We start from the raw sequence: 9,059 nt of genomic DNA on the forward strand, positions 1-9,059 counted from the left end.
CCACAGAATTCGGCACAAATGAATTCTGTCTGTTCCATAAGATGGCCATATAAGTCCATTCGGCAACTTATACTCTGGCCATACATAATAACAATATTTTACCATCATCTCCATAGTGACTTCTGGGTGAATGCATAATCTGTCCCAAGATCTCAGCATTCTCCCCAAGGGACTCTCCGGGGGTATTGTGGGATTGTCATCCCTTTTGCCAGGACCCCTTCCCGGCTGTACCCTTGCAACCCTCCATGGGTGCTCTGTTTGACCTGTGCTACTCTCCATGGGTGCCCTCCCAGGCTTGCTCCCCGAAGATCCCATCTTACTCACCGGTGAGGTTTTCAGTGGTCCTTCCCTGTGGACTCTTCACGAACACCCCTGGTCCGCCACTCGTCTGTCTCCTGGACAGTCTCGGGAACCCAATTGATCACCCGGTGCCGGCCGCTACTAAGGGGAGCTGATCACCGAAACTGGGTGAGGCGCGCCTTCAGCTCCGCTCGCTGCCCGCCGCCCCAGACGGTGGAAATATCCCAGACCGAGCCCCCAAAAATATGTCAGGAAAATTAATCCACGAACACCAGAGGTTTATGTCCAAAAAGGAGACAGAGGAGTCCTTTTTCTTTATTCGAATAAAGGGAGAGGCCATGGGGCATTCCCCTGGGGTCTCTCAAATTTTTGGAGGGCGCAGCCTCCTTTTTATCCTAATTCCCGGCTGCTTGTCCCTTCTCTCTTTCCCCATAGGCTGAGGTACTTGAGAGGTACAGGCTTCCCGGAACGCCTGACACCTGGGGTACCTTCCCCCCACCACCCCCAATGCATAATCCCTTCTTAACTTTTATGGAATTCATAGTGTTCTTTCAGTGCCTCTTTGATCTTCTACTGGAATCCATCCCATTGTTTCTGTCGTCTCTCACTGATAGCTACATCTTATCAACTGACCCACAGCTTGTTTGTAAAGACAAGCTCATCATTCCTCTCAGGAGGATTCAGAGGATGTAAAAACCTGCTTTTACCATTGAATTTCCCCGGAAAAGCGACATAAACAGCATGAAACCCCCCAAATTTAATTATAAAAATCTGTATTTTATAAAAATCCGTACTTAATTAAAATATGCTTAAAGTTCCCTCAGAAATCCTCAACGAAGCGCAGGGAACTTTCCCACCATTATGCCACTTACCCGCCCCGCGAGGAAGAAACCGCGGGGTTTCTTAATGCCGAAACCGAAGGTATAGGGCTTAATTTTTTTTTTTAGCGCATTTGTTTAATTTGATTTAATCGGACTGATTTTGATTTAATTTGATTTAACGGGAGGATGCGGATGTGTCACCGCGGCACTGGCGCCGTGCTAGTGCTGCGCACACGAAGTGGTGGCGGTCGCGCAGGGGCAAAACCACAAAATGGTGGGCGGGGGGGGAAAAAAAAAAAAAAGAGGATCCCAGAGCCCTTAAAACACGCCGAAATTGCCTGAAATAATAAAAAATAATGCATGGGAATGTCACCCAAAATTGAAGTTTTTCTGTTATAACTGGGCGTTCTGAGGTTAACTTTCCTTGCCGCTGCAGGCACGGAGCATCCGGGCGCCGAGCTTTGTTCGGCCCCCGCCCCATCCGCGGTCGTTTTAGCGGTAATAACACCCCAAAAGAACGGCCGAAATTTGCGGTTTGGCCTTAAAATGGAAATGTTTGTGAGGGTTAAGGCGGGGAAATACTAAAAAGAAAAATGAATTAAAAATTTAAAACTAGGAGCGAGGTGTGGCGGAAACAGAGCGGCACCGGATCACAGAGCACTAATCACACACAGCCCCCAGAGGAGCGCTAATCACGAGAAATCCACAATGTAACAACGCCTTAACCACACCAATTAACGAGGAAATGCCCCTTTAGAATCACATTAATTTGAAACAACACAACCACCGCCGTGTCAAGCGCAGCACATCGCCAGAACTCCCTCACGATCCACCCCCGGCACTCCGAGACCGAGGTCTATAGGGGGCGGGAGGGATTGTATGGGGATAGAGCGGTTTTATAGGGCACAGCTGGGGTTCTGTAGGGGATTGGGGGATTCTACAGGGCACAAGAGAGGTTCTATAGGGGACAAGGGGGTTCTATAGGGGACACATCCCTATAGAAGGTGGAGGAGGAGTTAGGAGAGGGAGGTCCCCTGTAGCCCTCCCCATCCCCCATAGGGGAGTGACCCCTCTGGGGCAGTGTCCAGAGCCACCCCAGGGGGCAGTGTCCACTCCCAGAGTCCAGTGTCCATTGCCAGTGTCCAGCCCCTGTTCCCAGGGTCCACTCCTGGTGTCCACTCGGCCGCCGTGGCCGGAGCGTGTCCAAGCGGGCGGCCGTGGCCTGGAGCGCCAGCTGGACTTGGTGCCGGCTGAGGCGCTGCTGGCTGGGCTGCGGGCAGCCGGAGCTGTGACCGAGACCAAGGTGGCTGCGCTTGGACAGCCGGGCAGCTCGGGCTGGGTGCGGCGGCTGTGCGCTCTGGCCATGGCCAGAGGGGACCAGATGTGCCATGTCCTGCTGACCATCCTGGAGGGGCCACCCCGGCTGGGGCCCTTCGGTGAGTGACCGCTCCGACATCTGACTGTGGCCTGGTGGTCACTCATTTCTGGGGTTTTTTGGGGGGGGGATTTCCCATTTTTCCCAGATTTTTATGACCCCTGTTCAATGAGTGACTGCTCTGATGTCCAGCCATGGCCTGGGGGTGGAGGGGCAGTTCCCGGTGGTCACTCCAAGGTCACTCCTGGGCGGGATTTCCCCGTTTCCCGCAGATTTTTATGACCCCCAGCGCAACGCGGCACCCACACACCGCTCGGACTGTCCTTGCTGCCAGCCAGAGCCCCAGGGGGTGTGTGAGGAGGAGGAGGGACAGCCCCGAAATGGGGAGGAAGGCCCCAAGGAAGAGGAGGGAGAGGCCCAAAACGGGGAGGAAGGTCCCGAGGATGACAAAGGTGGAGGAGATGAAGCCCCCGAGGGTGAAGGTGATGAAGGCCCTGAGGAAGATGAAGGCCCCAAGGATGATGAAGGTGGAGGTGATGAAGGCCCTGAGGAGAATGAAGGTGGAGGTGATGAAGATTAGGGGCAGGGGGGGCTGAGGAGGAGGAGGGTGGGGGAGGGAGATGAAGGAGGAGCTGAGGAAGAATATGATGGAAGGGATGATGATGATGAAGATGAGGAGGGATTTTGGGGCAAAAAAAGCCCAAAATGGACCTTAGGGCCTCCATGATGATGATGAAGATGATGATTTCCATGATGGTGATGATGATGAAGATGGCCTCCACGATGGTGATGAAGATGAAAATGGCCTCCATGATGATGATGATGATGACGAATTTTGGGCCAAAACAAGCCCAATCCAGATCCTCAGCCCACCCAACGCCCCCCCACCCTAAGCCTTCCTCCCTCCCCTCCTCCCCTCACCCCTCCCCCAATAAAGCCCCACCCCCAGCACAGCTGCAGCCTCAGTGGGGGCGGGGCCTTGTTAATGAATGAAGCCCTGCTCAGTGGGGGAGGGGTGGGGCCATCCCAATGGCCGAGGGCCTGAACAGTCAGCAGTCAGTGGCCAGAATGGGGGCATGGCCTTGGCCCTCACGATGACCAACGGCCACTTTTGGTTCTCCGTGGTTTCCATGACCAAACCCCAACTTTTGGGGTCCTCCTTGACCCCAATGACCAAACTCTAACTTGGGAAGGTTCTCCATGATTTTAATGACCAAACCCAACTTTTGGGAACCTCAACAAAAAGGTCCAAATTTATAAGGTTCTCCATGACTTTGATGACCAAAACCCAACTTTGGGGATTTAACTGGAAAACCTCCACCAAAAAAGTCTAAATTTGGAACGTTCTCCTTGGTTTCCATGACCCAAAACCCGACTTTGGAAGGTTCTCCATGACCTTGATGACCAAACCCCAAATTTGGAAGTTTCAACTAGAGAGCCTCCACCAAAAAAAATCCAACTTTGGAAGGTTCTCCTTGGTTCTGATGACCAAACCCCAACTTTGGAAGGTTCTCCATGACCTTTATGATCAAAACCCAACTTCTGAGGTTTCAACTGGAAAACCTCACCATAAAAGTCCAACTTTTGGGCTCCTCCTCTGTTTCCACGACCAAAACCCAGCCCTTGAAATCTCTCCATGTTTTTAATGACCAATCCCCAGCTTTGGGGATTCAACTGGAAAACCTCCACCAAAAAGTCCAACTTTGGAAGGTCCTCCTGGCTTTCCGTGACCGAAACCCCAACTTTTGGGGCTCTGCACTGCCCCAATGACCGCTGTGCACCTCTCAGTGGTTCTCCTCACCCCCGATGGCCGCCCCCAAGCCCCCCTAGATGCAGAAGCTCTTGGCCTTGCCATCGATGTGCCACAGCTGCAGGCAGATGTCAGTGCCGAAGCCCTGCAGCGACTGCAGCACCAGGGACCCCCCCAAGTTCTCAGCATAGGTGCGTGATGTCAGCAGCCCGAAGCCAAACCTGTGGGGGCACAAAATTCCAAAGAATGCCCACAGATATCCCAAAAATCCCATCCAAATCCCACAAAATAAACCCACCCCAAAAAACCCAAAACCCGTAAACTTACCCCAAAACTGACGCTGGGGGGGACACCGGGATTCAGGTGGCTCCAAATATTCCCAAATGTGTCCCAAAAATCCCATCCAAATTCCCCAAATTCCATCTAAATTTCCCAAATCCCACCTGAATTCCCCAAATCCCACCCAAATTTCCCAAATCCCCACCCCAATTTCCCAAATCCCCACCCCAAATCCCCCCAAACCCCCTAAATTTACCTCAAAACCAATGCTGGGGGGACACCAGGGTTCACTGGGAATCAGGTGGCCCCAAATATTTCCAAATTCCCATCAGAGACCCCCAAAATCCCATGAAAACGCCCAAAATTTCTCCCAAGTCCCAGCCCTGAGGGGTCTCTGATTTTGGGGGATTATCCCCGATTTTGAGGGGGAGGGGTTGTTCTCGATTTTTTGGGGCTCTCCAATTTGGGGAGGGATCCTGGGGGTGCCCTAAGCCCCTCCAAATTCCCCCTAAACATCCTCAAACACCCCCCTGAAGCCTCCAAAGCCCCTTGAAACCTCCCCGAACCCCATCCCTGTGCGATCCCTGATTTCGGAGGGGTTGTTCCCTTGTTCCTGATTTTTTTGGGGTCACCCCGATTTTGGGGAGGGGTCCCTGACCTCTGCTTGGGCCCTGCCTGGCCGTTGGGCTCAATGACGCTGTGGAAGGGCCTCCCCCAAGCGCGGGTTCTGGGCTTAGAAGGGAGGCTCTGCAGAAGTTAGTGAGCTGCTATGAGAAAACTCTTGCAGTCCTCACCAGCCATTTCAGGAGAGTTCCCCAGAGACAGAGGAACTTCACCTCCCTTTGTCTCTGGGGGATCTTCTCCGGCACAGAGTCGTTGTGTGAAGTTGGTGTGAAGTTGTTTGAAGTTGGTGCCGCTGCAGTGTCCTGGGAGCTGGGGCTTGACACAGGTGGCAGCAACACTCTTCCTGATGTGCTGCCACTTGCTCCAGGGAAGGATTCATTGCAAGGGGCTGAGCTCGGGTTCTTATTTCCAGGCTTTTCCTGGCCATGTTCATCATCAGGGATTGTTGCCGCCTGTTTATTTTGTTCTGATTATTAATTTAAATGGTTTGCTCCTGACGTTGTTCCCCCCATGAGTTGTAATGGTTTTACCCACTTGTCAGTTTTGTAAACCCCTCCCCTTTTTCCTGAACCTTCCTTGTCCATCACCCTGTTCCTGCCCCTGAACCCCGTCAATCTATGTAAACCCCACCCCTTGTTCTAGCTCCTTCCCTGTCATTTATCCCTCACTCGAAGCCCCATTGGCATTGTGACTGCCGCCCCTCCCACGTGTTATTCCTATTGGTCCCCAACACTGTAAACCCTCCCCCCAACTCCTCCCCTGAGATGCCCTGATTGGTTCTTGTGTTTGTACCCTCCCCACCTTAAATTGGAGCGCACGGAGGTGCTCCTCGCTCAGACCGTCCTACCCTTGACCTTTCCAGTCCTTCCCCCATCCACTGCTCCCGACCCTGGAATAAAACCTGGTTTCTGGAGAGAACCTGGGACTCTGAGCCTCCTCCTTGCCTTCATCGGGCACCCACGACGCACCTGAGACCGCAGAGCTTTGCGGCTTACAGGCTCTGAAGGTTCGGTCTGGGACAACGAGCTCCCAGACCGTTCCCCACTCCCGGCGCTGCCAGCGGCTAGGGAGCAAGAGCTAGCCAGGGCGAGGAGAGCCGCGGCAGGGGCAGCGTCAAGGGATGAGTCAGTTGTATGATCCCTGAATTGGGTGGGGCCATGATGTCACAAAGGGGCTGAGCCCTGCGGTGATGCAGGGCCGTGATGTCACACAGCTGTGCTGGCCACAGCACTGTGACATCACCGCGCCAGCCCTATATAAACTGGGCCAGCCCCCGCAGCTGCCAGTGCAGTCGCCATGGGACGTGCCGTAGCCATGTGTGACGGTGGCGTCCTGATGCCTGCACTTGTCCTGCTGCTGGCCACTCTGGCTGTCTGGTGGGCCAGTGGCTACTGGAAACCAAGGAGGCGGCAGACGAGGAAGCGCCCCAGGGTTAGGCCCAGAGGCCCATGGAAGAACTGAGCAGCCCCTGCGGCTCCCAGATTCTCCAGGCCTCGAGTGACCCCTTGCCAGCGGCCAGGTGCTCCCGCAAGCCTTCTGGAGAGCTCCTGGAGCTGCGGTCCCTGCATGGCAGTGGCCCAAGAGCTGCAGGAAGTGATGATCCAGCACTGGGCACGCAATGGGACATCTGTTGGGATGTGGCTGGCATTGTGGAAAGAACTGGAGAAGCTGATGAAGCGAGGCCACCTGCCCTGCTGTGGCTCGCCCAGCTTCTCCAGAAGCCGCCATCCCTTCAGGAGGCTGCTCCCAGCAAGATTCACCATCCGTGGGAGAGCCTCAACCCTTGCAAGGATGGCACAGCAGAGAAGATCCACCATCCATGCAAGCAGCTCAGGCTGTCAGAGAACATCCATGTACCAGGAGCCTCCGCTATCTCTGACAGCCTCCATCCCTCGGAGAGGCCGTATGGCACTGCACTGCCTGCGGCGTCCTGCACCAGGACATCAAGCCAGAGAACCTCCTCTTCAACCCCAGAGACATTGTCCTGCCGTGCCGCTCTCCCGCCAAGGGCAGCTCCGAGCACATGCAGCGTGGCCCGGCTTGTGCAGGCACCGGGAGCAGCTGGGCAGGAGCCTTCTGCAAGTGAGCGCCGCTTTCTGCCTTCTCTCCCCAGAGTGTAAACACCTGATCCGCTGGTGTTTGTCCAAGCACCCCATGGATCGGCCAGTGCTGGAGCAGATCTTCTACCACCCTTGGGTGTTGGGCAGCCATTTCTGATGCCTTGCCGCAGCCTCTGCAGCACCCAGTTCCCGTGTCCCACGCAGGACTGAGGGCCCAGGAAATAAAAGAACCTGAAACCCACTGCAGGCTGGCAAGTCTGGTCCTTGTTAGCAACTTCAGCTAAGGGAACCTCTTGGCAAAAGGGGTAATCACAGCGTTCCCTTCAGCCTTTGTCAAGCTTTTGGTGCCTTTCCTCCAGGCTGGTCCTCCAAATCAGAGGGGGGTGGAGCCTGCACCAGTCCCCCCAAATCGGTGGGAGGCAGAGACTTCTCCCAGGCCTCTCAAAACTGGAGGAGGATGGAGACGATCCCTGGGCCCTCCAAACAGAAGGGAGATAAATACCTGCCCCCACCCAAAATAAGAGATGGATGGAGCCCACAGCAGCCCCCGAGTCAGAGGGGGAAAGGAAGACTGCCAGCCTCCCCAAAGAGGAAGGGAACTGTACCTGTGCAAGTCCCGCAAATTGCAAGGGGACAGAGAACACCCCTGACCTGGCAAAGGGCAAAGAGCGACCAGGGGCTGCCAGGATGGTGACAACACTGGCACCCCCAAATCAGAAGGGGACAAAGAGCCCACACGGTTTTACCAGAAGGAGAAAGGGGGCAGCAAATATCCCCTGTCCCCCTAAGTCGGAGGGGCACAGACACAAAAGGCCCCACAAAAAGAGCATGAGGAACCAAGAGCACTGCCGGCCCCTCAAGGGTAAGGAGGATGGAGAAACTCCCCATCTGTCTTTGTTTTGGAAGACAAGTGTCTGCTAGGAAGGGCAGGGGCCGCCCCTGGAATGAAAATGTAGACCCCCTCCATCTGAATTATAATCCTGAAATCAAGGGGCTTTTAGGCAGAGATCTGGGGATAGGAATAACAGTTCTTTATTAGTATTTATAACCAGGCAAACAAACAACAATAACTACAGCATTAACAAGAAATCAGAACCAGGGGCCTCGTGACAGCTTTCTGGGCTGAGACGGGATAGAGGAGAGGATTTGTTTCACAAGCCCCCTCGGGCGGGCAGTCCCGGTGCTCCTGCAGGGCTCTGAGGAACACTCAGCTGGAACAGCAGGGATGAGCTGAGATCCTGGGCTGGTGGCTGAGGTGTTTCAGCAGCTCCGCGGCGGTGGCTGGCACTGCCACACATCCCGGCAGGACAGGGGGTGCAAGGCCACCAACGAAGAGGGAAGAATGAGAAGCAGCAGCAGCTCCGTCTGGGTGAAGGTGAAATTCCCTTCTCCCCACTGCAACAGATCCGCACCCAAAGTGTCCTTCTCTGAAGCTAAAGAAACCCCGCCAAACTGTCCCCACCCTCTTTTTTCCTGCCCTCCTTCCCTCCCTGGGCCCGGATGAACTCTTTGTCTTTTGTCAATCACACGAAGTACCCATGTTGTAGTTGATAGCCTGATGTATCTTTTCCCATCTTTTAGTTGTGATTTTCCCCCCACCCCCAGCTTCTCTTTCTCCTAATTGTTTACCTGGCATCAGGTTACCATGGTTACTGAAGTTTCTCTCCTCAGTCCCAGGCAAGAGGCCGGATAGAGTAAAGAGAGGACCCCGCTGGCATTTCCAGCTGCTTGAAGTTTCTTTAGCCCAGGGAAGCACAGAGTTGGGAGAAGAGAACCCTTCTTTCCAACACTGAAGTTTGTAACTTTGTTTTTCCTGTCCCAGAATGCCTCTAAACTATGGAAGCTGGCTG

General features: G+C 54.4%; 1 protein-coding gene across 1 annotated transcript; it reads left to right on the forward strand.

Annotated features, from left to right (window-relative positions):
* Nucleotides 1-245: 245 nt before the first annotated feature.
* On the forward strand, nucleotides 246-3,076 carry LOC147645205 (uncharacterized). Its single transcript, XM_086874919.1, has 3 exons — nucleotides 246-326; nucleotides 2,281-2,557; nucleotides 2,769-3,076. Exons 1-3 carry the CDS (start codon nucleotides 246-248, stop codon nucleotides 3,074-3,076), a joined length of 666 nt encoding a protein of 221 aa, XP_086731045.1.
* The last annotated feature ends 5,983 nt before the right edge of the window (nucleotides 3,077-9,059 follow it).

Source organism: Cyanistes caeruleus, unplaced genomic scaffold (genome assembly GCF_971803275.1).
Source record: "Cyanistes caeruleus unplaced genomic scaffold, bCyaCae1.hap1.1 HAP1_SUPER_29, whole genome shotgun sequence".
Classification (NCBI taxonomy): Eukaryota; Metazoa; Chordata; class Aves; order Passeriformes; family Paridae; genus Cyanistes; species Cyanistes caeruleus.